The sequence below is a fragment of the Acanthaster planci genome, linkage group LG02 (assembly GCF_054643075.1).
Source record: "Acanthaster planci isolate LZ-2023a linkage group LG02, COTS_SCS, whole genome shotgun sequence".
Taxonomy (NCBI): domain Eukaryota; kingdom Metazoa; phylum Echinodermata; class Asteroidea; order Valvatida; family Acanthasteridae; genus Acanthaster; species Acanthaster planci.
Genome location: NC_141778.1, coordinates 13,148,569 through 13,176,324, shown reverse-complemented (window position 1 = coordinate 13,176,324; position 27,756 = coordinate 13,148,569). Strand labels below are relative to the sequence as shown.

General features: G+C 43.5%; 4 protein-coding genes across 5 annotated transcripts; all 4 read left to right on the top strand.

The window, feature by feature from the left end:
* The first annotated feature begins 813 nt into the window (after positions 1-813).
* LOC147799911 (acetylcholinesterase-like) lies at positions 814-2,886 on the top strand. Its single transcript, XM_087132857.1, has one exon. The coding sequence runs from the start codon at positions 1,228-1,230 to the stop codon at positions 2,884-2,886; it is 1,659 nt and encodes a 552-aa protein (XP_086988983.1). The 5' UTR covers positions 814-1,227.
* Positions 2,887-5,309: 2,423 nt separating this feature from the next.
* On the top strand, positions 5,310-25,795 carry LOC110973290 (cocaine esterase-like). 2 transcript variants are annotated; one of them, XM_087132856.1, is made up of 2 exons: positions 5,310-7,333; positions 23,193-25,795. In XM_087132856.1, exons 1-2 carry the CDS (start codon positions 5,829-5,831, stop codon positions 23,728-23,730), a joined length of 2,043 nt encoding a protein of 680 aa, XP_086988982.1. In that variant the 5' UTR covers positions 5,310-5,828; the 3' UTR covers positions 23,731-25,795. The 2 variants fall into 2 exon arrangements, with proteins under 2 accessions (XP_086988982.1, XP_086988981.1); XM_087132855.1 differs by lacking the exon at positions 5,310-7,333 and adding an exon at positions 17,204-19,908.
* Positions 10,284-11,938, top strand: LOC147799910 (cholinesterase-like). Its single transcript, XM_087132859.1, has one exon. It carries the CDS (start codon positions 10,466-10,468, stop codon positions 11,936-11,938), a length of 1,473 nt encoding a protein of 490 aa, XP_086988985.1. The 5' UTR covers positions 10,284-10,465.
* LOC147799909 (cholinesterase-like) lies at positions 11,941-17,187 on the top strand. Its single transcript, XM_087132858.1, has one exon. It carries the CDS (start codon positions 15,685-15,687, stop codon positions 17,185-17,187), a length of 1,503 nt encoding a protein of 500 aa, XP_086988984.1. The 5' UTR covers positions 11,941-15,684.
* Positions 25,796-27,756: the final 1,961 nt, after the last annotated feature.

The window sequence follows — 27,756 nt, the reverse complement described above, 5'->3', positions numbered from 1 at the left end:
GCCTCTGTTGCTGAGAAAATTGCGCCCTAAGTTCAGCTCAAAGCCCATTGTCCAGCTTTTTGAGGTATGCTGCATTGCTGAGTGAGTTGATTTACATATAGGCTACATGTACTTGCACTAGAATTTTGGTTGGTCGGATCACGGGCTTTCATAGCTTCTTTATAGGCTTGCATAGGCAAGTTCGAGAGACGGCCTTGGTCAGCGATATACATGTACATTTCAACCAGCATGTCCCCAACAATGGTCAATTATTAATTGGAACCAGAAGCTAGGGCACTGTTGTATCACTGGTTATTAGCAGCCCTTTTCGTAATGAAGTAGCGAGAGGACTTTTGTGCAAAATGGCAGATACCATGAACACAGTCGACGATGCAATTAACGGCGAAATAATTATGTGAGGCGATGGAGCTATTTTGCAAAATGGTCCGACTAGGGTCGTTTGAGTAGAGTCGTATTGTGTTTGTACATTGATGACAGACCCGTGGTCGAGTTGTACATTGCTCCCAAACTTGTCCCGGGTTCACGTCCTTACGAAGTGACTGGATAATTGGAATGTCGTTATTAAAGATGTGAGTTGTACTGTAAGCTCCGTGTGTTCCACGTTGATCACACTTCAGGCGCTATCTTCGTTTATTGCTTTTTGTATTCCGCTGCTGCCCACAATAATAGTTTGAGTCAAAAGTAGCCTGATTTGCTTTGAAACTGATACAAAATTATCAAATCGGATTTCTAAACGGCTTGGAAGAATTACTGGGGGAATTTTATCTGTTTTTCTCATTAAAGGTTTACCTTTAAAATAAAGCAGCATTTCTCTTAACACCGTGCTGTTTTTTTTTTCAATTAGCTTTCAGCTCTTTATGTTTTTTGAAAATGTTTAGCATTAGATATTGGCTACCCGATATTGGCAAGTGCCTGTGGGTTGATAATGGATAGCACGTCAGCTATATAGCGTGTCACTTTACCTGTCCGACTGACATGTCGGCGTCATATAATAACCTTTCATTCCTTCTCGAGTTGCTGCCTCTGTTGAAACATACTGCTTGCACCACACGCCACAGAGTCGTCCGTGGCGCATGTAGGGAACTCGCGTGCTTGTGAACTTCTTTGGCCTCTCATAGTAAATAGATTAGGTGTCTGTAGGGAGCAATAGAGCGGCGTAAAGTACCGGCATGTCTTGATTATACCTGGAGAAACGGAGAAGCATTCTGCAAACGCACCCCAGAGGCAATGAACTCGCTTCGCTCGCTAATGCACAATAGATCCAGCCACAACTGGACGGCGGCTGCTGTCGAGCAAGCGAATTTCTGTGGAACGCGGACTTGCACTGCCTTTATCTTCAGCATGTTCAGGGTTGGGATACTCCTGTCGCGATTATTCGCCGTCAGCTTGCTGATTTATGGGGTTGTTGGTGTGCCCGACCAGGCCGAAGTTTGGACTTTCAGCGGGAAACTACGTGGTGAGACGCGGGTGTTGGACGGGCGCCCTTATCGGGTGTTTCGTGGAATCCCATACGCCGAGCCACCGGTGGGAGATCTGCGATTCTCTGCACCTGTACGAAAAGTGCCATGGGAAGGGACTCTCAACGCGGTCGAGTATGGCCCTTCTTGTCCGCAGAATATCTCTGATGTGTCCCGGTATTACCCTGACTATGTGGTTCGCATACCTGACTCAGCTCGGAAAGTAAGTGAGGACTGTTTGACTCTTAATGTTTTTTCTCCGATGGATGAACAAGACATATCTGATGGCCAAGCGGTGATGTTCTGGATCCACGGTGGGAGTTTTGAGACGGGTCAGGGTAGCGGGTACGACGCGTCTGCTCTGGCCGTCAGGGGAAGAGTTATTGTGGTCACCATCAACTATCGCCTCAATGTATTTGGCTTTCTATCCACCAATGACGAGAACGCACCGGGAAACTTCGGTTTGTTGGACCAGCAGCTGGCCCTGCGGTGGGTTCACGAGAACATCGCGGCTTTCGGTGGCGACCCGTCCCGAGTCACCCTCTTTGGCCAGTCAGCTGGTGGTATGTCAGTTATGGCACACCTCAATGCTGTAAATAGCCAACCCCTCTTTCAACGAGTCATCGCCCATAGCGGGATGTCGGCAGGCATCCCCCAATCCACTCCACAAATGAAGCAATACGCACAACGAATCGCCCTAAAAGCAGGATGTACGGATCACGGCAGGTCGATGGAAGACTCTCACCATCTTGTCACTTGCCTCAGGAGGAAATCTACCCATGATGTCTTGAAGGCTGGGCTAGAAGTAGCCGAAGAAGAAATCGTCCCTAAGGTGTGGTTGCCCGTCTGTGACGGAAACTTTTACCAAAGAACATGGGCATATTCCAATCCAAGACCTTTTCACCGATTTGATATCATAGCTGGTGTAACATCGGGTGACGGCTCCCCTTTACTCGAACTGCTCCCAGAGATCCTTCCTAACTACGACTTGCAGAATTACGGATTATCAGAGTCAGATTTTGACAAAATCTTGTCCTTGTTTGCTCCCAGCTGGCAATGCAACAGCGTCGTGCGGCAAGCTATCGATTTCGAATACAGGAACTGGACTCTACCTCTCGAAAGAAGGCCCTACGACAGGCTTCTACAAGCGGCCAATTTCTTGTTGGATTACAACTTCCTATCCAGGATCACCCTGCTGGGCAGTTTCTACAGCGAAGCCAAATCCAGGCGCGTGTTTGTGTTTGACCACCGCAGTGCACCTCGTGTGAGGTATCCGTACTTAGCTGGGGCGCCTCATTCTGAGGAACTCTCCTACGTTCTCGGACTGCCGTTCAACGCTTCCGGAATAGGACACCTCTTTTCTGACAAGGAACGGGTGCTTAGCGATCGTATGATCACCTATTGGTCTAATATCGCAAAGTCCGGGTGAGTATGAACATTTGTTGTAGAATCTGTGAGGTTTACCTAAGGGTGGATCCAAAAACATTTTCTGAGATCAAGGGAAATGTAATTCCCACAAAATCGTCCGTCCATCGAAATGAAAACGTTTTTTCGCTCCTTTTTGGGGGGATTTTTTTTGAGGGGGGGGTAGTGCGTGAACCCATCCACTGGTCAACTAAGGTTTGAGTCTTTGTACAGCATTTCTGTGAGGCATGCATAGAGCCTGAAAGTAACAAGTCACGCAGCAAACTTCTGGAATTTTCGGAGGGTCCGCCTATAACGTGATTAGTGAACGTAATTTTGGAAGGATGATTCCTAACTGAAATCACCCCATGAAACACTAATGTTGGCATTTTACCTTTGTCTTCCTTAATTAAGTAATGTTGTGGAAAAATCACGTGGACATTGGTAAACACGAAACTCATTAACGACCTTTTACTTCGGGCAGTATAGTTCCTAGGTCTTCTTGTCCAAGCACGTTTGTTTTCACACCCTGAGCTTACGTGAAAACAACATTGTAAAAGGTTGGCAAAGTTTTTCCTACCTGCAGTCGATTGGTTCCAGATTCGCATGAGTTCGCACGACGCAGTTCTTTTTAGTAAAGGTTAGATTAAATATTTTAATCTTTCGTAAAATGGATTATTGCTTTAAGTTTATTTCCTAATAAAATGTTGTAAAATATTTTGAGCAGTTTTATATTTGGCATTTACCACAAAGTTTAATTCCGTAAATGTTCATCTACGTACGAGACCGCCGAATTGCACGTTTTTCATGTATTTTCGATTTTCGGAAGTGATACGCCAATTGTTGGTAGGGTAGTTTGGTCAGGTTCGCTTCAGTTTCTATAAATTGATATGCTATCAAATATTTTCCAAAGGATTATTTCTGAGTTGAGTCTTTCGGAAGTATTGAACGAAAACATATTGCAAATTCTAAAAATTGTGTGCGCTATTTTTCCTATCCATGAGTTCCGATCCAGAAGCGTGCCATAACGGGTCAACTTTCAGGCTCTTTTGACTCTGTTAGGTTCAACTAAGTGTTAGGGAGTTAAATTAATTGATTAAGCTTTGCGCTGAAAGTATTACTTTCATAGGTTTTGCCCATGCACCGAGGTTATATTCGTACCACAGTTTCACTGTTGAAACTCAAAGACAAAACAAACACAACAAACGTGCTTGGGTGGGTCTCGAAACCACTTCTTCCTGCTTACAAAAGTATGGAGCTCAGTTCCAATTTAGAGCCTTCAAAACGGAAACTGAAGCTTTGACGAGGTGTCTTGTCTACCTATTCCAATATATCAAAAATCTAGTTGCAGCGATGATCATCGAGCAATTTGATGTGCCAGAGTTGTAACTCCTTCTGTGTCCTTCCTTCATGGTATATCGTACGTCGGTCAATAAACACAGGGCATCGATCTTCTTTTTAACATAATGAACACAGTTTTGAACTCGTATGTGTCGCTTATGCTGTAAATAAAGAAACATATCAATTGTTGAGCGATAAAGCAAGGGAAAGAATTCTGTTCAGCGGCAGATGGGCCATTCCATCTGCCTCTTTGAATAGAATATTTACTCAAACAATCACATCACGAAATTTATATTACTATTTATTCCAAAACAGTTACGTTTAAAAAAGTGGGAAACATAAACCGCCACCTGCTGCAGAATCCTGCGTAAATTCTTCACCTTTTCTCTGGAATGACAGCGCCCTCTTTTGATTGCTCCGTCTTACCTTTTTCAGCAGATCAAACTGAGTCCGCTTGCTTCCTAGTCTAAGTAAACAATCTATGTCGTATTCAGTCCATGCCACGGAAGCCTTTTGGTTTTTACGGTGTGCTTTGTGAGGCCTTTCACTTAATTTCATTTTCGTCGATTGCGCTAGTGCTGTAGACAAAATACCTCTAGCACGGATAGGAAGTTGCAACTAAAAGCAAAGTTCAATCTGTGACCACTGTCATTTGAATCCTGGGGGATTGGGATACAAATCCCCCACGTTTTAACTGGGAATGCGCTATTGACCCCCTTCCCTTTTTGTCGGTGAGAAAAATATCAGGCGGAATGCGAAGAAGTTTTGGACTTCAATAAGACCAAACTGTATTCAAAAGCACTCACAAAGGGAAAACAAAGGGTCATAAATACGGCGTTTGTAAGGTTCTGCAGGATTGGAATAATTTTACAGATGTACACCTGTATCATGGACATCGTCCCCTAGTGTGGTGTCAGCACTCTTCCCCCTCCCACTTTTCAATTTTCACGCCTATTTAGACGTGTTCTCGCTTTTTATGGTCTGTCGTCAGAGAAGAAAATCCAGAATATGATGACAATTAAGATCATTTTTCGTTTATTAAAATCAGAAAATTTAACTAGAGTTTTTCCTAAGTGCTCTACCGTAAACACGATTTTTTATTTTGGTGTGATGTGAGGTTAACTCAGTCTGTGTGTCAGGAGAATACATTCATCCAATATTTACCACCTGTCCCCTGCTTGGCTGTGTAATTATTTAGAAATAAGTACAGTCTGGAAAAATGTCAACAGTCGTCAGTAAACGATGTATGGAGTGGAGTACAGTTAAGTCACTGGGACTAAACAGTGTGTGTAGATCTTTATATATCCCATGTGTGTTGTACACTTCAACCTCCATGTAAAGTGTTTTATTCGGCTCTTCGTTCAAATATGGATCTCGTGTCATGTCAGCCGCTTGTAAGGTGATTTATTCTTAGAGGAGGGATGTTGTACCAGGGGTGGCGGTAAATATAGTGACAATGTGCTTTGACAGTGGCAGGGGAACGAACTCACACGTCCAAGTTGCCATGAGCGCTGTCAATCTTCCTCAGCAGGTCCAGTCCCACAGAGGCTGAACAGTTGGTTTTGAAGTGTGTTTTTTTCCCAAAGGGGTATTTAAGTTAAAGATGACAAAATCGAGCCTCTTTGGATGCGACGCTCAAACCGTCAAGTTTACTTAGCAATGGCTTGCAACAAATTTGTGGTCCTGACTTTGTTTCTGACTCAAGCTACGTGGTTGCAAGCTCGCGTCGTTAGGTCGTCATGTGGATTAATAAAAGGAGAAACGTTGGACTTGGATGGAGTTCCATATCATCGGTACTTGGGTATACCGTACGCTGAGCCGCCCGTCGGTAGGCTGAGATTTCGGGCACCCGTCCCTAAGGCACCATGGGATTCTCTGTACAACGCCACCGCGTACGGCCCCTCTTGCCCACAAGACATTTCTGCCGTGTCTGTCTTTTATCCAGAATACGTGGTGGAAATTCCTCCCAATGCTCAGAACATCAACGAAGATTGTTTAACGCTGAATATCTTCGCCCCTGTTATATCTGACGAGGGTGGATTCCAATTAGCGGTGATGTTTTGGATCCACGGTGGGAGTTTTGAGACTGGTCAGGGTAGCGGGTACGACGCGTCTGCTCTGGCCGTCCGGGGAAGAGTTATTGTGGTCACCATCAACTACCGACTCAATATCTTCGGGTTTTTCTCCTCGGGTGACGAGAAAGCGCCAGGAAACTTCGGTATGTTGGACCAGCAGCTGGCCCTGCAGTGGGTTCACGAGAACATCGCGGCGTTCGGTGGCGATCCGTCCCGGGTCACCCTCTTTGGACAATCAGCCGGTGGTGCCTCTGTCACTCTCCACTTATTTGCCAACAAAAGTCGCCCTCTATTTCACAGGGCAGCAGCTCACAGCGGCTACAGCCATCCTGAATTAGCTTTACCAGGAGGTGCTTCTCGAGAAATCGCCGAGGCAACTGGGTGTGATTACGGCCCGGACTCGGATCTGGTCGAATGTCTGCGTGGACTGTCGATGGAGAAGCTCCTCTCGGCTGGGCAGGAAGTTGCGAAGAGCTCCCTGAATCAGGTCTGGGTGCCTGTCCGTGATAACAACATGTGGACCTTCAACCCAGGAAGATTGGAATTTGAACACGATATCATGATGCTGTTCACTTCGGGAGACGGCTCAGTCGCTCTTGAGGTCGTCAAAAAGTCACTACCCGATCTCTATAATTTCTCAGTCGGTTTAACCGAGGAACAGTGGGACGCGTACTGTGACTTATACTTCTCTTACTTACAGAATGTCGGCAAGCTTGCTCTCAGTCACGAATACATCGATCCCATTCAGACGAATGAGGGATTTGCCCCATTAAAAGCTCTTGTGGACACGATGATGGACTGGAATTACCTGCGCGGCTTGCGGTTTTTCTTGGACGTCTTGCCCAATTCGCGCTCCATACACGTCAGCATTTTTGACCACCGCTGCTCCGCTAACCAGAGATTTCCTAGGCTCAACCTCGTGCCTCACAGTGAAGAGTTGCCCTTCCTTTTCGGACTGCCATTTAACGGTTCTGGAATGGGCTCAATTTTTACAGACAGAGAAAAGGCTCTCAGCGATAGAGTTATCACTTATTGGTCCAACTTTGCAAAAAGTGGGTAAGCATTAGCCACTTATGCAATTCAAATCAACAGGCTTTGAAGGCTTGTTTTTTCCAGCATAAGAGATTAGATTTATTGTCATTTGCCATTTCTAGACAGTTTTCTCTTTTGTGCAAAGATTGTTTCAGAGTGCAAACTCAGAGACTTAATGAAGTTACGTCGCACGTTGCTCGCTACGTAGCGTCATACGGGTACCTATTCCATCTGAAGGCGCCTTTCTATGTGTATGTTTTTTTGGGGGGTGCGTTGTGTACACGATGTGTTCAGGCATTTCACTTTCATGGACACAAAAATCGACTCCATTAACACGTGCATTGCTTTCGGGCCATCAAAATTGCTCCCGGGATGATTCTGACGATCACGCAACGCTTGGTGCAAGTGTTGACGTGCATGGAGAGGCGCCTTTAGCTTCACCTATACCGAACAAAATGCACACGGAGATCAGTGCACTTGCTTTGTTTCAATTTGAAAGGCGTTTTGCATTGCAATATTGCTTACAATACGACCCTTTAAAATTCACCCTTTGTGATTTAATCAACCTTATTTTAATGGGGGGGGGTAGCTGTTTTAAAAGGTTCTTAAAAATGGCACCTTATTGGTTTTTGCATTGTTCCATATTCATGAAGAAAAACCGTGAATGGACCCCTTTGAGAGTACGGTATACCTGATCGTTACATTGACCTGTCCTGCGTTTCCTGTGGAATTCCATATCTGCCGTCGCCCGTCGTCCGTCGCATTTTGCTTTTTGTTGTGTCCCAATTCTGCCATTTACCAGTTCCAAACATGCCATTTTCCGTCGTGCGTCGTTTGTCGTGCGTCGTGCGTCGCCCATCAAATGGGTTGCATAGGACCTGCAAAAGCCGGGGTTTAACAAATGACAATGTGATGATTCCTTTCACTTCTAAGGATCTTTTCCCAATAAGGCAAGTACAAATCCCACCTTCAGTACTAGTCCCATAATTAATGCCAATGATGCTAAAATACTCCTGCCCCTTGACAAGAAAATGTTGCCTTTCTGAGAATTCAACCAAGTGTTTTTTGGGGAAAAACATTTTCAGCGAATATTTCAGGCCAACTTATCCACAGTCTAATTCTAATTTGCACACTGTAAAAACGTGCCGACTTGTTTTCATCAAATTCTAGAAAGAAATCTGCCAACCGACACAGATATTCCATTTTGTCCTCTCAATTTCACCTTGAAATAAAGAAATACTAGACAGTGCTGTGGATAACAAATTGTTTATTAAATGTATTGTTAGGGGGCAATTACCACTTGGTTTAAGTTTCAGAAAATATGATGAGTTGGTTTTTGTGGGTGTGTATGCCATGGTGGATAGACCAATGAGAACAGGTTGTCCAGCATATCAGAATTACTTATGGGGCTAACAAGTAACGCTACTGTTTAAAAGACTTCTGTGAGCCTACCTGCAACTAATTTGGAGTATAAAGCAGATTTCATCGTAGGTATACCCGCCCTCAAAATATTGTTGAATCAGTTTGTCTCTTATGAAAACTATTAAGGAATCAAACATTCTAAATAATCTATTATTTATATTCCGTTCTGTGGGATATCGTGCAGGGACAGACAGAAATATTGCATAGGCTATAGACCTAAAATCAAGTTGTAAACGAGTAAAGTTACGTCTAGAGTAACTACGTCATCGTGAAAAACAATCTACCCTAACAAAAGTCTATTTTGTTAATCTATTTATGTGACAAAAAAGGTATTATTTCATATACACGTTACTTAACCGATGCCGGGATATTATTCCTTCTTTCAAGTGGAGTTCGGCGCAACTGCAAAAACGAATACATGTACATCTTCTAGTTCTATTGCTAAAATGAGAGTCAGGCATGGTGGGTCGATCGAACAAGGACATGTACATGTGAAACGATCAAGGATCAAAGTAAAAAATACCGCTGCGCAATCGTGACCAAAAAAAACACGAACGACGCACGACGGGCGACGCACGACGGACGACGCACGACGGACGACGCAAGACGGACGACGCACGACGGGCGACGGCAGATATGGAATTCTATAGTTTCCCCTCCTTTATTCACTTGATTAAGTGTTATAACATAATAAGTAAGAATAATCCCTTTCTCAGAGATCTAAATCAGCAACTAAACAATGTTTTCCCGAATGACATCTAGGCATTACAGTGCCTTTAGTTGCCTTGAAAAACAGTGATTGTAAACATGTAAATATGCATTTTCATTACACGTGACCCCCAAATGATAGTTTTTATATTGTTTGGAAGAGTAATAGTAATCGCTCAATGGGCTCAGAACTTTACCAAAAAAGAGGGCGCTATTTTCCTAGCAACGGAGGCTCCTCTGGTAGTAACTGCGCATCGCTCATGGTTCACGAACGACTATGAAATACACGCGTTGCAGTCGTATCGCTACTAACAAAATGAACACTCCCTACCTATATGGCTTATTTCAACCGATGGGGGCGTTTCTGCTCAAGTTGGATAAATACGTCTACGACCAATTCATTACATGGACCGTTTAACAGCACAGAGGCCGTCCGAAACTGCTTAAACACAGTGAAACTTATGATCCTTTTTAATTTATTAAAAGCAGAAAAATCGGCTGGATTTTTCTTAATTGCACTACCATAAACACGATTTTCTATTCTGATGTGATAAGGTTAACTCATTTAGCTTGTGTGTCAGGAGAATACATCAAATATTTTGAGCTTGTCCCCTGCTTGACTCTGTAGGGATGACTTCAGTCTGAAGAAAATTCAAGAGTACAGTTAACTCAGTGGGACTACAAAGTGAGTGCCGCTCTTTATATTTCCCGTGTGTGTTGCAGACTTCAACCGCCATGTAAGCTCTTAAGAAATTCAAATGGCATCTCGTGTCATGTCAGCTGCTTGTAGGACAATTATTTTTTCTTTCTAAAGGAGGAAGGTTGTACCAGGGGTGGTAAGTAACGACATGTGCTTTGAAAATGGCTGGGGAATGAACTTAGACTTCCAAGTTACCATATGGGCTGTCAATCTTCCTGAGCAGTTCTGGTCTATCAGAGGCTGAACGGTTTTTATATTTTTTATCTAAAGATGAGGAACAACACTCAGTTTGGATGTGACACTCAAACCGTCAAGTTTACTTAGCAATGGCTTGCAACAAATTTGTGGTCCTGACTTTGTTTCTGACTCAAGCTACGTGGTTGCAGGCTCGTGTCGTTAGGTCGTCATGTGGCTTAATAAAAGGAGAAACGTTGGACTTGTATGGAGTTTCATATCATCGGTACTTGGGTATACCGTACGCTGAGCCGCCCGTCGGTAGGCTGAGATTTCGGGCACCCGTCCCTAAGGCACCATGGGATTCTCTGTACAACGCCACCGCGTACGGACCCTCTTGCCCACAAGACATTTCTGCCGTGTCTATCTTCTATCCGGAATATGTGGTGGAAATTCCTCCCAATGCTCACAACATCAGCGAAGATTGTTTAACGCTGAACATCTTCACCCCTGTTATGTCCAACGAGGGTGGATCCGGTTTAGCGGTGATGTTTTGGATCCACGGTGGGAGTTTTGAGACTGGTCAGGGCAGCGGGTACGACGCGTCTGCTCTGGCTGTCCGGGGAAGAGTTATTGTGGTTACCATCAACTACCGACTAAATGTCTTCGGGTTTTTCTCTTCGGGTGACGAGAAAGCGCCAGGAAACTTCGGTTTGTTGGACCAACAGCTGGCCCTGCAGTGGGTTCACGAGAACATCGCGGCATTCGGTGGCGATCCGTCCCGGGTCACCCTCTTTGGACAATCAGCCGGTGGTGCCTCTGTCACTCTCCACTTATTTGCCAACAAAAGTCGCCCTCTATTTCACAGGGCAGCAGCTCACAGCGGTTACAGCCATCCTGAATTTGCTTTACCAGGAAGTGCTTCTCGAGAAATCGCCGAGGCAACTGGGTGTGATTACGGCCCGGACTCGGATCTGGTCGAATGTCTGCGTGGACTATCGATGGAGGAGCTCCTCTCGGCCGGGCTGGAAGTTGCGAAGAGCTCCCTGCATCAGGTCTGGGTGCCTACCCCTGATAACAACATGGTGGTGACACTCAAGACAGGAAGATTGGAACTGCAACACGATATCATGATGCTGTTCACTTCAGGAGACGGCTCAGTCGCTCTTGAGGTCATCAAAATGTTCCTGCCCGATCTCTATAATTTCTCAGTCGGTTTAACGGAGGAACAGTGGGATGCGTACTGTGGCTTATATTTCTTTCAAGATGTTGGCAAGCTTGCTCTTAGTCACGAATACATCGATCCCATTCAGACGAATGAGGGATTTGCCCGATTAAAAGCTCTTGTGGACACGATGATGGACTGGAATTACGTGATAGGCCTGCGTCCATTCTTAGACGTCTTGCCCAATTCGCGCTCCATACACGTCAGCATTTTTGACCACCGCTGCTCCGCTAACCAGAGATTTCCTAGGCTCAACCTCGTGCCTCACAGTGAAGAGTTGCCCTTCCTTTTTGGACTGCCATTTAACAGTTCTGGAATGGGATCGTTTTTTACAAATAGAGAAAAGGCTCTCAGCGATAGAGTTATCACTTATTGGTCCAACTTTGCAAAAAGTGGGTAAGCATCTTTCAAATACATCTTGAAAATGGGTAAGCATCTGTGACTTTTTGGCTTTAAATCAACAGGTCTTGTAGGTTTCCTTTTAGCACAGGAAAATGGAAGGATTGACGTAAGCCTTTACTGTACAGTTCTCTCTTTGGAGCCAAGTTTCTTATCGAGTGTAAGTCAGAAAGTGATTGAAGATACCGTGCGTCGCACGTTGCTCGTTAAATTGTGTTATATGGATACGTAGTTTGTCTTAGTATAGCTTCTCCCGTGCTGAATACAATATACACGTAGATCGGCGTACGGGCTTTACCACATAAAATTCTTCTATTCATGAGTAAAATTGTGATGTCATCCGCTGGAGAAAACCCGAATTTTGCACCGACTAGTGCACAGAAACTGCTAGAATTTTTCATATTTTGCTTTCCTGTATTTCTTTTTTTCTTTATTAACATGGTTTATTGTGACATGGCAACAAGTAACCCTTTCTCAGAAATATGAATGAGCAACTAAACAGTATCTTCCCCCATTCGCTCGTCGCTCAGCTGATGGCACAGCCTTGGACAGATTTTAGTGAAGGAAATACGTCACACGGGGTCACAGCTAACGACGCGCAGAGCATTTTGGGTAAATTTCTGCCAGCCGCGCGAGCTGACTCGATGCGTTACACCAGCGGCGGTAATAAATTCGATATATTTTCTTTCTTATTGCTGAAAATTTCTCACTGCACTTTATTTGATCATCCAAAAACTGATCAAGATAACTGATGATTTGAAAATTATTCCCCAAAGACACGTGATCAGTGATACTTAGTGAGAAAATAAATTACGACACTGTGATTGTACCAAGGCCATTGCCGACACTTTGTCCATGCGAAAGCATTGTCATTTGCGACCCCCCCATCAAATAAATAGAATAAAATAACGCTGCGCTAACAGGAATTGATATCCTCGCGGTCACAGGTCGTCTGTAAAGTAGCCAACCACAGTGCAAAGTCATCAGCCCTTCCCCCCGCGGCCTGTTCGGGCGCTGGGCGACGATCAAACTTCCCTGAAAGACATCACGGCATTAGCTTCCCCAATTGCCCTGTAAAGCATGATCTTTTTTTAAATACACTTTCAATAAACGTAACCCAAGCTTTCATATTGTATGGAAATTGCACAATAAGTAAGTTCTAAGAATGATTCGTTGCATGGACCGTTTTATAGTACACAGGCCGCCTTAAACTGCTCAACAACCAAATTTACTGTACTCAAACACAACAACCGAGTTCACGCCGGTTTCGTGTTGATTTTCGACCATGAAGTTTATTATTATTGCTTCATAAATCATTACTCTCTTTCTTAAAGTGCTGCTTGGCTCTTTGTAACTTTCACTGACATTATGTTTTGATAAAGCCCACTGCACACACACTGATTTGACAGTGGGCCTATGTTGTAACGATATTGTCGCAACGCTTGTGGTGCAAAAGAGTGGTTTTTGCGAGGATTGCTTTGTGTTGAACATAGACCCACTCTTCAGTATTAATATAATGAAACAGAATAATTCTGCTGCATTTTATGCAGCTTATAATGTATCATACTGCTTATTATGCTGAGTGTTTCGTGTCACGTGGTGATGAGTCAACGTAGCTCGTTGTCAAACTGACAAAAAAATTGCTCTAGTGATTCATGAAATCCAATTAAAATGTCTTCGCACCAGGACGTCGGCTCGGATGCTAAGGTATGCATAGTGAACATTCCCCGGTGGGAGCGTCCGTATGGTAACGTTGTTTTGATATTAGTTATCGGCCCTTTGCTCCGTGAGGTATACAAGGCCAAAATAAATCTGGCAATTCGTGATTAAACCTCCATAATTAATTCCGTCGACTGGGCCCCAAAGGGAGTCCGATTTGCAAATTTCTGCGTCCGTCGTACACTAGACCTTGTACAACTTCAATGTCCCTGAACTCAGTCATGGTGTTTACACATGCGCAGCGTTCCTACTGGATGAACACTTGCTCAGTGTACTTGCCCCTCAAATCGGTGAACCAATCATTGTGGCCGTTTAAGCCTTATCTACAGACCAAGTTAGGAGAGATTCAACAAAAGCCGACCTAATTTGAAGTGGGTAGCGATAAGGGCGCCCTTATTAAATTCTATGGTTCTCATTTCTTTTACCACTTGAGATAAGGTCGGTCGGTGGGAAAAAAATCCTTTAAAAAAATTCCATGTTGCTGGGTGTAGGGCTATGCACGAACCTCAGTGGGCCACGGAAAGGCCCGGTATACCGAATGTTCATGCGAACGCCGACTGTCGCTGTTGGTCGTTTGCGAAATCGTAAGTTTTCAGGGCTTTTGTTTTCAAAGGTCATGTTGGCCATTTTTTTCCCTTCGTTTTTTTTGGGGGGGTTAGGTCTTTTTAGCAGGGTCGGCGGGGGAAAAAAGCTTTTTTTCCCGTGATCGGAAGTCTAAAATAGGGTCAGTCGGAAATGAGAACCATAGAATATAAAAACGGTGCCCCAATCAAAGAAACAGAAAATGAAAATATCCCCCAAAACGGAAAAAAGGTGTACATTAACATACAGACAGTCTTCTGCCAACGGGCTGAGCATATTGCCCAAAATGTTGAGTCCATCGTTTCGTTTCAGGACCCACGAAAGAAATATTTCCTACATACCGTAAATACCCCTACACTGCTTGTCCATATGCAAATCTTTATATCTCATCTGAAACATCAAGAGGAGGAAATGTGTTGTTTTACGATAAAAACAATTTTAGATTTGACTGGTAAACTGAACAATTATGTTAAAACTTTACTGCCAAAAACTAGTGTGGCACCAGACTCTTTAGACAGTAGATGAGGGGTTGGGACGACAAACGTTTTCTTGGATGGAAGAGAATAATACATCTGATCAGCAAACGCTTAGGTCTAGCCATGGGAATTATAAATGCAGGCTTAACAAACACAGCAAAATCATTTCCAGACTATCAGTAATTCAAATGACCCGGCCCATGGACTGCCTCGTGGCTCACTGAAATAAATTACATGAACGCTGGACCAATTAAAACATTGTCGGTTTGTCGCAACAAGTCTGGCACCCTTTATTCTAACTGTACTCTGTCATGCACATCATAAATGCTTAAACCCAGCACCAGACCCATACCCAACCACCAGACCCGTTTTTCGTATGTTATGATGAGACGATTTGCTGCCCATCCAACGTTTTATGCCATGGTTACGCATAACTGTAAAGACCAGTGGAGTACCCAGAGGGCGGATACGTGTCTATTTTTTTCAAACTGACAAATGAGTTGACAGCCAAAATTAACAACTTGTTTAAACTTTTAAAACGAAGGCGAAAACGGCATTTAATAAGCACTTTGTATCTTTGGATGGTGATGTTTAAAATTGCTTTATTTATCCGACTGACAATCAGAGGACCTGTGTGACGAAATATTACATTTGAGGAACATGAAAAAGCACAAAGTAAGAAAGTACCGGGTTGTGTTGGGAAAGGATTACGCACGACTGTACCCATTCAACGCCTTAAGGCGTCGTCACCGCAAGGAATATCTATCAGGTTGCAGGTCTCTGACCCACCAGCAAAACTGTTCACATATTCCCTCGATGTTGTCAGCGAGACATGTTTGATTGGCCTTGTGTCAAAGGCGAGCACACCTGGTCGTGTGTCGTTCTTGGTGCGCCGATGACAGGCCGTTAAGCTTTTTCATGAACGTGCAATACCTGCCGCGACACGCTGAGTAGAAATCGTCCTGCAATAATGACGATTCTCCGGGGCTGCATTTCAATGTTTTCCATTGCCCTTTTGGCAGTTTTGTGCGTTTCTGTGAAAGGATTTGTTGTTCAAACTGCGTGGGGTAAACTTCAGGGATTAGTACGGGAACTGGACGGGGCAGGCTATTGCTTGTATGCTGGGATACCTTACGCTGAGGCTCCCATAGGCCGGCTAAGATTCAAAGCTCCTTTAGCAAGAAAACCCTGGCAAGGAGTATTGAATGCGACCAGATACGGGCCATCTTGCCCTCAGAACATGTCAAATGTGGCTGCTTTTTATCCGGACTACGTTGTTCAGATACCTGAGGAAGCAAGGGTTATGAGTGAGGACTGTCTGTCACTCAACGTGTTCATCCCTCGTGATTGCTCCCGACCACCCGAATCGGCTTTAGCGGTGATGGTTTGGATTCATGGCGGAAGTTACGCCACGGGTCAGGGTAGCGGATACGACGCGTCCGCTCTGGCCGTCCGGGGGAGGGTTATTGTTGTCACCATCAACTATCGCCTCAATGTCTTTGGGTTTCTATCCACAAATGACGACAACGCACCGGGAAACTTCGGTTTGTTGGACCAGCAGCTGGCCCTGCGGTGGGTTCACGAGAACATCGCTGCGTTCGGCGGTGACCCGTCCCGAGTCACCCTCTTCGGTCAGTCGGCTGGAGGAGCGGCGGCAGGTCTGCACGTCTTCGCACCAAACAGCCGTCGTCTTTTCCATCGTGTCGGGGCCATTGGCGGATTATCCCAACCAGGCCACGCCATCCATGGCTCAACTGCCCTCTATTTCGCAAAATGGGTCGGCCGTGAAGCAAACTGTACGCAACCCAACACGACGAACTTGATAAATTGTCTACGGGAGAGATCCACAGATGAATTACTAGAGGCAGGGTCAGAAGTAGAGAAACAGGTAGTACTGCCAATGATTTGGATGCCAACAACTGACGGTCATTTCCTGTCGTATGATGATCAAGTGTCTAGTGACTCTCAGGTACATCATGATCTCACTGTGTCCGTCTCCACAGGTGATGGATCAGTCATCTTGGAGGCGCTTCCTCGCATCATCCCTCGAGACCTTAACCTGTCCACTGGGATCACACCCACCCAGTGGACTCTACTCTTGAGATATTTGTGGGGTTCATCTCTGCAGCGAGAGGCCATCAGCTTTGCATATGGCAAGTCCACCTTGGATGACCCGTCCCGAGGCAGAGCAGTTGTGGACTTCATGACTGACTGGAATTTCGTCGTTGATATCCCAGAAACTGTGGACAGATTCAGCACGGTCCGCTCCAAGTTCATGAGTGTCTTCGACCACCGGAGTCGCACTAATCCCAGGTACGCCTGGCTGCAGGCCTCACCACACTCCGAAGACCTGTCCTACATTTTTGGTTTACCATACAACGCTTCAGGGCTTGGCTATCGATTTACAGTTCAGGAGACGATTTTGAGCAACCGCATGATCACATACTGGTCGAACTTTGCAAAGAGCGGGTAGGTAAATAAGACTGTTTTGTCGGTTAAGTTTTCATCCGCAATAAGTTACAAAAAAAAATGATGTTGTCGACTCTTCCATGAAAGGAAATAAACGTGTTCAACTCAATGTCAGAAAAAAATTAATGCTCACTAATTAGCATGGTTACGTGAAAGGATAAAGTACGTAAAGGCTGATACTTAAAAATTGATCAACACCTTTGCATTCCGTATTCTTAAAAAATATATTCATTATTGCATTGTCCCCATTATTGTAAACATGAGCACAGAATGATACATTTAGGAAATGAGAGGCCGTATCTTGAATTTATCAGTTAAAATGTGGGTTCCTTCACAAAGTGCTAAACTAACGAAAGACCACTTTTCCAAAGTGTCAAACTTCTCTAATGTAGAAGTTCGTTACCGAAGATTGCATACCTCTTAAAATTGCCTATTAAACGAGTGGCAGAGACATTCTTGGGATCTATCTCCACGTTGTTCTCGGTAATAGCACCGTCTCATATTCCTGAATTTGTTTTGTCAAATACCGAAAGTGGTATGCATGGACCGGGTGGTACTGCGGACACAGTATACCGTGGGCATTTTTCCCATTCGGCACCAATTACAAAGTACCAGCACATGTATTATTGTTGAAAGCGGTCCCGTGTCTGCCAGTTTTGTCCGTCGTGCGTGTTTAACTCAGCCATCGTTTTTCATTTAGTTAAATTCAAATGGGATAAAAACCAGTCTTAACTGAGATTATTCTTACTGTGGTTGTTTCCACTTCAAGTTTGCAAAACGTGATTTGTTTTTAAATTTTGCTGTAAGTATAGCTTTGTGGACTTGTAAATACATGGGAATATGTATAGGCATGTGCAGATCTTCGCGAAAGCAAACATATGGCAGAGATATGACAGTGCAAACTTTTTGCATCAGCATTTCTGTCCGCACGGATTTGAATAGTAAAAAAATTCCGAGCCTGAGTAAATCACAGAGTTAGCTATAAAGAGAGCGCATTGCTTTGTGAAGTATTTAGAAATGTTTTTGCAGTTGAATTCCAACGAAGAATTAAGTGAAGTGTTTTGACCTCTTACCGAGATTGTACGAATTCAGTGACTGAGTGCCAGTTTAACGCAGGGCAACGTGAACTGGATGTGAGTGCCATCGAGAAGGAATTGTTCAGTTTGCCGTGCTCTCTCTAAAGCAGTTCGATTCTATAGAAAACGGAAAGCATGGCTGTCGCTCCATCCCTCTCCCAAATTGTCGCCTGTGTTTTGATGGCGTTTTTTCCGCTGCTTGCTCACTGCAACCCAATGGTCAACACTACCTCGGGCTTGGTCAGAGGACTCCACCTATCGTACGATGGCAACGACACAACGAATGACTTGTATGTATATTTGGGTATACCGTACGCTGAGCCTCCGGTAGGGGCTTTGAGATTCAGCGCACCTGTCCCAAAGTCTCGATGGCATGGAATATTCAATGCCAACAGTTTTGGACCCTCGTGTCCTCAGAATATCTCTGGTGTGGCCCAGTTTTATCCAGATTACGTCGTTCATATCCCCAAACAAGCACAAATTATAAGTGAAGATTGCTTGACGCTAAATGTGTACACTCCGTTCAACATTAGTAAGGGTAGCACAGCGGTTATGTTTTGGATCCACGGTGGGAGTTTTGAGACGGGTCAGGGTAGCGGGTACGACGCGTCTGCTCTGGCCGTCCGGGGAAAAGTCGTTGTGGTCACCATCAACTATCGCCTCAATGTCTTTGGCTTTCTATCCACCAATGACGACAACGCACCGGGAAACTTCGGTTTGTTAGACCAGCAGCTGGCCCTGCAATGGGTTCACGAGAACATCGCAGCGTTCGGCGGCGACCCGTCCCGAGTCACCCTCTTCGGACAATCAGCGGGAGGGTCGTCTGTCTTCATGCATCTTTTAGCGAACAACAGTAGACCTCTATTCCATCGTGCAGCCGCTCACAGTGGTGTGTTTTTACCCAGTTATGCCCTTGGCAAGGGTGAGATTGTCAATAAGACCGCAAGAGAGATCGGCAAGGCAGCCGGTGTGCATTCTGTATCAACGATAGACAACGCGGAGCTGATTCGATGTCTGCGGAATTTATCCATGGAAGAACTGCTCTCTGCAGGTCAGTACGTTGCAAGCCAAACCTCTCGACAAATATTCTTTCCTGTCATGGATAACAATGTCTTGTCCCTGAACACAGGATGCACTGACCTTCAGCATGATGTCCTACTCCTATACACATCTGGAGATGGCTCTACAGGACTGGATGTGATAAATGTAATTTTGCCTAATGACATTGATACGGATGTCGGGGTCACTAAAGAAGAGTGGATCCATTTCTTGAATGATCTGCTTGGAAGTGGTGTGAAAGGCAAAGCTACTAGTTACAAGTATATCAATCGTGCTATTGAAGACGAAAACTTTGCAAGAATGAAGGCTTTGGTGGACATGTTTCTCGATTCTAACTACTTGGCGCCAATGCAGAGAGCAATAAATACTTTGCCCAATTCGCCCTCCATATATGTAAGCATTTTCGACCATCGCAGCTCAGCCAATTCCAAGCTGCCGAAACTCAACCTCGTTCCCCACAGCGAGGATTTGTCGTACCTCTTTGGTTTACCCTTTAATGGACTTGCTGAGTTAGGATCATTTTTCAACGACCAGGAAAGGCTGCTGAGTGACAGAATCATTTTTTATTGGTCAAATTTCGCTAAAAGCGGGTAAGTAGAACCGATTGTAGTGTACTTTAAGAACGTGGTAGCAGTTTCGTAGGCTAAATGCTAAGTCAGATAAAGCACACTTAATAAATCCAAATCATTCGAACAAATGGAAATTATTTGTCTTAGTATTTGAGAAAGTTGGAAGTATTATCTGTGACCACTCCAAGGCGTGTTTGGGAAAACGATGCGAATTGTGACTTTCTGGAAATGCACAATAATATATGTTGCAACGTGACAAAAATTACGGAAAAAATCGGAAAAAAGAAAGCGTGCGTCCTTTCATTCAAAATTTGGTTTGGGGATATCCTACCCAATCTTTGCATAGTACAAATAAAACGAAAAATTACCTTGATAAATATTTCTTCATTGGTCATTTGTCCTTATTCTTGCAACATTTACACCGAAAGGGATATACACGATTGAATAAACTTTTGTTCCCTCAAAATATGAGCACGTTCTTTACCATACCATAGTCTCCTTGAAGCAGCAGAACAGGAAATATACTGCCATAATACGCCGGCAATAGCAACCACTTATCCAAGTCAAAGAGGCAAATCAAAAGCCCTAAGTATAAGCATGGCCAAAATAACTGCTTTAAACAAACAATTTGGAGACGATTTGTTGTTGAAGATTGAACTTAAACCTGCAGGAATATTCTTCTAAATCTTTCATCTGGCGCAAAGCGCTGTTTTTTTTATTTTATTTTTTCATTAAAAGTTAAAGAATGTACACATAACCCAGAACAGAGTTTTGAAAACCACATCCTTGGGATACACACAAGTAGAAGAACAAGAAACACACTTTAGTAGACAATACCATTACCAATACCAGTAGAAAACTGCTTCAAAACCGTCGAACTCATTCAAATGTCACCACAAACTTTAAACTTATCCAGAAACGTGGTAAAATTTTCATTACAATGTCGAGGGCGAACTTTAGACATGTCAACGCTACGCATAAAGTCCATAAATCGTAATTGGTGAACGTTACACAAGTGGGTGAAATTGTTAATATACTAAGAAACTTTTCAATCGAGAATGACAAGAGTCGACTTAAGGCTATCATATACTTTTTTCTTCTAAATGCCTACCGCATGTTTCTTTCTAATCTCATAATCATAAATATGGATGATGATTCAATGGCTGCGTTTGGGTGTGTGTGTTGTTTTGCTATTTCTTTGAACAGTCATTTTGGCAGCAATCGGTAAGTTAGCTAGTCCCCTGACAGAGTGAATTGCGCTGTACCAGGAGAGTGCCCTCGGTTTAATAACTCTTCCAACTCCCAAGAGATAAGACATCCTTTCAATTGTAGTTTGAGTCTCCTCCTGGGATGCTGAACAGTGACGCGCCTTAATTGAAAAATATTTGCCAGTGACCTTTTGTCGTTGTACTTTTCCCGTAGGGTATCAAGCATGGATCGGTATGCTGGTTTTACATTGTGTTTGTTACCATCACTCAATATTAAGTGCTTGGTCATCCATGCTATAAAATACCATGACATCTCCAGGCTAGTAATATTTCCCAGTGTTATTCATTCCACTTGTGACGGGACAAAATGATGCCCCCCCCCAATGTTTGCCTTGTGTGTAATCTGGGCTGTTACGGCGGGCACTGGCTGTAATACGATAGTTCATACCAAACTGGCGCAACTTCGCGGGGCGAAGCATAGCTTGGGTGGAGTTGATTACCACATTTTTAAGGGGGTGCCTTATGCACGGCGTTCGGCGGCGATCCGTCCAGAGTCACCCTCTTCGGCCAGTCGGCAGGGGCCGATGCGGTTTCGCTTCATTTGTTTGCGAACAAAAGTCGCCCCCTTTTTAAGCGAGTGGCCTCGCACAGTGGACCTATTTCAAATATTTATTTGTTTTTTTAGTAGCTACCCAGGGCGTTGGATTGCAGTTTTCCATCCACTGATGAGCTCATGCAGTGTTTACGGAACAAGTCAATGGAAGATGTATTATCGACCGCTTTACGTGATCTTGGTCCCCTTAGTGCAGTCTGAATACCAGTAATTGATGATGTATTTGTATCATCAGCGGTAGGCCATCCCAATCTTAGCCATGATTTCTTGATCTTACACACATCCGGCGACGGTTCAGTCATCCTTGAAGTTGCAAAAGATGTTTTACCGACATTCAATAGTAAGAAAGGCGTCACAAGAGTTCAGTTTAAAGATTCACTTGGTCTTCTTGTTGGGTTGGTAAAACTAAACTGCAGCTATCAGGGAGTACGCAAACGTCCAGGGAAGGGAGCAGGATTTCGATTACATAACAGCACTGGTTGAATTCATGTTGGATTTTAATTACCTATCCAACATCGGCAATATCGTCGGGAACCAACGTTCCCTGTCCTCACTTCGCTGGGCCATCTTTGACCATCGAAGTGAAATCGATGGCCAGGTACCCTGGCCTTACGCTGGCTCCCCATGGCGAGGGATTACCTCACGTTTTGGGGTTGCCGTTGAGGTCATCTTTTTCTGTTGGAGAACGGGATTTGAGCGACAAGGTCATACGCTATTGGTCGAACTTCTTCAGAACTGGGCATGGTTAAAGGAATGAATTTCTAGTGATGATTACAAATTGGAATTTTAAGTTTCAAAGTGTATCAGTTGTCAGTTGTGCAGCTGACTACTGCATTGGTGCCATACCTCATTTGGCAATTGTTGCAATTTTCACTTAGTCGCCTTATCTTGGATAGTATAAAACATGCAGATCGAAATAGACTGAAATTTATATCAGGATCCACTTGTAATTCACAGCAGTGCTGAACAGAAGATAAGTTGTAAACAGCGCGCGACAAAGACGCTAAAGCAGCATTAGTGTCAAACTATTATCGTTTACATGTCGGATAATTTTGGAATTTTTACTTTTGGTAACAATCTAACTTGTTTGCAGTGATCTGTTTTGTGGGTTAAGCACTGATTTTATTACATGTGGTTCTCTCTACAAGCTCATATAGAGCCAGAGGGTAAATTTCGCCCCATCGAATGCCATCACAACAAAAAATCTCGATAACAGAAACGTATTTACACGCTGCACTCAAATGCAAGTTTCATTATTGTACTTGTACTTTCATTTCAAAACCTAGTGTTTTTAATCTTTACGTCCAAAACGAGGTCTCACGAGAATGGTATTATCTAAAGGTGGGAAAAATAAAAACACACTCAACCATGATGACGTGGGAGATAACATGCCCTGATGCTGTCTTTGCCCCGACCTCCCTTAAATGTCAGGAGGTTAATAGTCGAAAGCTGCAATCATACCTCATCGCTTCTTTCTTCTCCAGAGACCCAAATGTCAACCCAGATCTTAACACCACTGCTCAAGCCAGCAACCTGACCTACTGGCCGGAGTATGGCGACTCAGAGACTTACCTCCTGATCCAGCTCAATAACAGCACGGTTGGGCAGGGATACAGGAAGGACAAGGTCATGTTCTGGAACGACTACCTACCCAAGCTAGCTTCAGCAGCTCGGGAGTACTGCTTCCATCGGCCGGGGCCAGGGGAACCGCCAACAATGTCAGCAGACAAGCCGGAGTGCACTCCCTCGGAGACCTTTTTCGTTGAGAGCTTGGGGCTCAAGCTCACCCAACAACAAGCCGAGAAGCTAATCAAGGTCTTCATTTTCCTTACCATAGCCTTGCTGTGTGTCATGGTCATCCTTTGTGGGGCCGTGATGGGGTACAAGTTCAAGTACAAAGGCAAGAGAGCTGCCCTGAATGGTAAAGATGGGTTTCAGCCTACAAACGGTGACATTAACAAACATGTCGCATATGAAGTGAATGAAGGGTTCACGACTGAATTTGAAGATACAAAGATGTAACCGAAAAACAAAGTATCAGTGATGTATCAGGATTGTGAATGCCGGTGGTATAAAGGCACTTTTAGTTATTTCTCTCCGAAAGTATTGTCTAGTTTACTCCACTCTTCTGTTTATTGTAGGCCTACTCATTTTTCTAGTTCGAACCAGTTAAAAAGAAATAAAGGTTGGTATTATATGCTGCATTCAAAATGTGATACACATGTATTCTTATTTAACATAAAGTTATGTACTTAAACAATTCCTTTGAAATGAAATTATTATTATCGTTTTCGATAAGTGGTGTGATAGCGATGGTCTGATACAAGTTACTGAGTGATGGAACGTGTCATTTTAAATGGAGTGACAAATCAGAATTTTTTTAGTGCGAGAATTGTTAAAGACCGCATATATGCCAGGAGTAACGGTTTCAGCACAGCACGGGAAGATGGCAACGATGAAAGGAAAATTAATATGAAGAGAAAAATTCTGCAAACTTTCTTTTCGGCAAAAAAAAAGAGTATCTCCAGTTTCTGGTCAGGGGCTGGAACCAAATGTGGTGCAGCGACGCGCGGGTCAATGGCGACGCGCGCTGATCAGAAACTGGATACTTTTGGGGCCTTAGTTTGTACTTGAAGTGCAAACGATTTCGCGGTCTTTACCGCATTAAATTAGAATCAAACCACATCTTTACATTATTAGACAAATGATCATTTTCAGATTGCACACTTTTTGTTTGTATTGCATTTTCTAGATCCTTTAGGAACCGGAACGTCTGTATTGAGAGGAAACAGATGCTCGTCTCCCCCTCTCTCTTTCTCGTTTATTCTTGAAGGCTACGGATCATGTATTGTAGATTTGGTCTGTAATAGAGTGTTTATTTTCAACCTTCTGAAATGTAGAATTAGATGAATTGTGATTCATTCTATTTAGGAAAATGAAACGTATATGCTCCATGTTTCATATTCGATCGGGGTACGAATGCAGGTTTAGGCATTAGTAGAAATGTTTAGAACAGCCGGACAAGCACAGGTTTGAAGACCGTAGAATTCATATGTTTATTTGTAAGTTCATTGACTGTATGTAGGTAAACGGCACAATAAAAGCCCACCTGTGATCTTCCTCTGATTTTGTAATCTCTGATAAATCAAAACAAGATTTAAAATTTGTGGAAGTTTTAGGGTTACGTCGAAAGGGATCAATCCTAAGGAAGCTCCTAAGAATGGGCCCTTGTTTCCAATATTCACCATCATAGACAGTGAGGATAAACGTTTCTGTGGTCTTAAACACCACAAATTCGGCTGTTATTACATATACAAAGGGAAAGTATGCAGTGACATCCTCAGTGGGTCTGTAGTATTTTGTCCGTCGCCATTTACTCAGTACTTAAAGGTCATAATATTGTGTACTCTTTTAAACTTGATAGCACTTATCAATTTTCGTTTACACGTTTAAGATTAAAGATAAATCAAGACGTAGCCAGTGGTTCATTGGTTTGTAGATGTTGAAAACTTACATGTATTTACATTTATTGCATGTCGTTTTTAGATAGAAAAAGCTTTATTTTTTTATTAATTGAAAAACTCGAAACATGTGATTGTTTAGAATATCACAAAAGATGATTTTTTATCAGATGGACAAGTTTAACAAAGAAGGTTACAGTTACTATCAAAAGTATCGTGTATCTAATGGTTATTATGTGTACATGTTCGATGGAGTGGATTTTAATCGACCAGCTTTCAACGTTATAAAGGGAAAGATACAGACGTCTGCAAAAAAGACAGCACTTTCTTAACATTAAATACAGTCATAAAACTTGTATACTGCCCCTTATTATAGACTGTTCCCTCAGCAATGTTACCCATGTATGCTTCTGTCATGGTGGTTTCCAGCGCTGTTAGATTGAACAAAAACTAACTTAAAGAACTTTTGTTTAAGGTTTACTGAGAAAAGTAAAGACATTAATGTAGATGTCCAATTTGCTTGGAAGTGTTCCACAGTGGTGTTTGACAGTAGGTTGAGTTTGGCATAATCTTAGCAGGCTATTATATCAAGGTTGTCAATTAATTAAACTTCACCAAGTCATGTATGTTATACTCAGAAAAGAAGTGCAATGCTATACATCTTTTTTTCGATCCAACTTCAGTCTTCAGTCTGTGTGTCAGTCGGTCGACTGACACACCGACTGAAGAAACACTGACCAGCACATTTTGCTGAGTGACCAAGCCATACAAAACGTAACTGTTCAAACACACGTGTACGGTTTGGAGTGCCGTTACGGCGGGAAGGGGGTTGGAGGGAACTCGAAAAATCGGAATATTTACCGGCCGTTTAAATTAAAAGTGTTTTGTAGGGGTGGGTTGAGTTGAACCACACCATACTGGGGGTGCATTACACAGACTGCTTTATATGGTTTAGTGATGGTAGCCTGTACGGAGAGCCTGTCTAGTTTGCACCTGGACTTCAGTACATACGAATTTCGTTCAGATCCGCAAGAGGACCTGTCGATCCAAGTAGTCATAGAAAATTATGGCATAGGACGTGTCCGAAACGGGCTTCCAGAGCTACGGCTAGCTCTATTGTCTACGCATCTCCACGCATTTCCAATGGAACGCAGACCAAGACCTAGCTCCAGACAAGAGATTCGGATGCAGCCTTATTTGTGTCGCAGCTAATTAGACTGGTTTCCGTCTCGTACGTAGTCTCCAGACGTCTTACAGACGTCCTTTGAACGTAAGGACTGGTAGGTGTAATTTTTCCCAGGACGTTTAGTGGTAATTACAATAAAATGTGTGTATCTTAACCTTTGGAATAACCATAAAAGACACAGCAAAATTGCATGGTAGCTCTGTTTGAAGAGCGTTATACATGCAGCCCACAAGCCGAGGGTTCGAGTCTGCATGTAGAAATTATTTTTCTTGGGGGGAATTAGTTGGTTGGCGGATGTTTTTAAGATAGGGAAGTGAAGACAGACATTTACCTCAGCACTTAAGTTTGTAAGTGTCCACTAAATTGATCGAGCTTGCAGTTCACCACGCGTATTTCTAACCCTGACCTTCCTAGGAAAAAATTACGCGGCCGGTAGCGGGGAATGAATCCAGTAGAATCCTGCCGAGTGTATGTAAATGAGGAAACGATGCCCGCTCAATGCACCAATCAAGCAGAAGCTGAGAGAAAATTTTGCGTTTTTTCTTCATTACTCATTTATCTAAAATTTAATACAGTAACCGCTGATTTGAGATAAATTGCCGTAAAATGATTTGTCCATGAAAATCATTGAAAAATATATTATATTACTGTGATCGACAGATACGTACCAAGGATAGGTACTTGTGTTTTATTCGCTTCTCGCCGCAACTTAATTGGTCTGACAAAATTTAAATATTCAGCATTCATGTTGACAGGGCTATCGCCCACGTTAAACCGCAGCTAGCCACCGGTCCCTTTATAATACCTGTACGCAACATCGCCCTTGGCTAGTTTCCTGTCCGGAGTGGGAAAAATGCAACTGAAGGAAAAATGTTTTCCTCCGACCGAGGAAAAGCGAGTTTTCTGCGAATAGCAACCTAGGGAATAGATAGCCCCGTAAGTAGTGAATATACTTGTGCAATTTTAACTCATAAAACCCAGCAGATGTCTAATAACATCCCTGGACATCCCAGATAAACATGATCGAAAGAAATCACTATCAATCGGTGCAGGGGCCAGTATATCGACGAAGGAGTGTACATGTACGTATAAGGCCCTGTTAACGGGTCTAGTGGACGTAACGGAGAGTGCACTGGCGATCTGAAATTGGAATGGATAAGCAAATTTCGGGCACATACTTCACAGTGATTTGAAATGTTAGCCTTTCAACGCGTGTTGATATAACGGCGGGTAACATGTGTCCGCGGTCCATTACACGCTAGCGCTTCATTAGAAGAGCAGACGTTCTGGAAGGATTGCAGAGGACTAGAATTGGTTTAGACTGCAAATGTTTCATTCAAAATAGACTTTGCAGATTGCCTTCAGCATTAATAACGGTTCCGCAACTGTAACATTTCTCCT

Excerpts from the sequence above, each read along its gene's own strand:
- LOC147799911 (XM_087132857.1), top strand. The coding sequence starts at position 1,228 with ATGAACTCGCTTCGCTCGCTAATGCACAATAGATCCAGCCACAACTGG.
- LOC147799910 (XM_087132859.1), top strand. The coding sequence starts at position 10,466 with ATGGCTTGCAACAAATTTGTGGTCCTGACTTTGTTTCTGACTCAAGCT.
- LOC147799909 (XM_087132858.1), top strand. The coding sequence starts at position 15,685 with ATGACGATTCTCCGGGGCTGCATTTCAATGTTTTCCATTGCCCTTTTG.
- LOC110973290 (XM_087132855.1), top strand. The coding sequence starts at position 18,395 with ATGGCTGTCGCTCCATCCCTCTCCCAAATTGTCGCCTGTGTTTTGATG. Across the intron at positions 19,909-23,192 it reads TCAAATTTCGCTAAAAGCGG|AGACCCAAATGTCAACCCAG; the intron begins GTAAGTAGAACC and ends TTTCTTCTCCAG.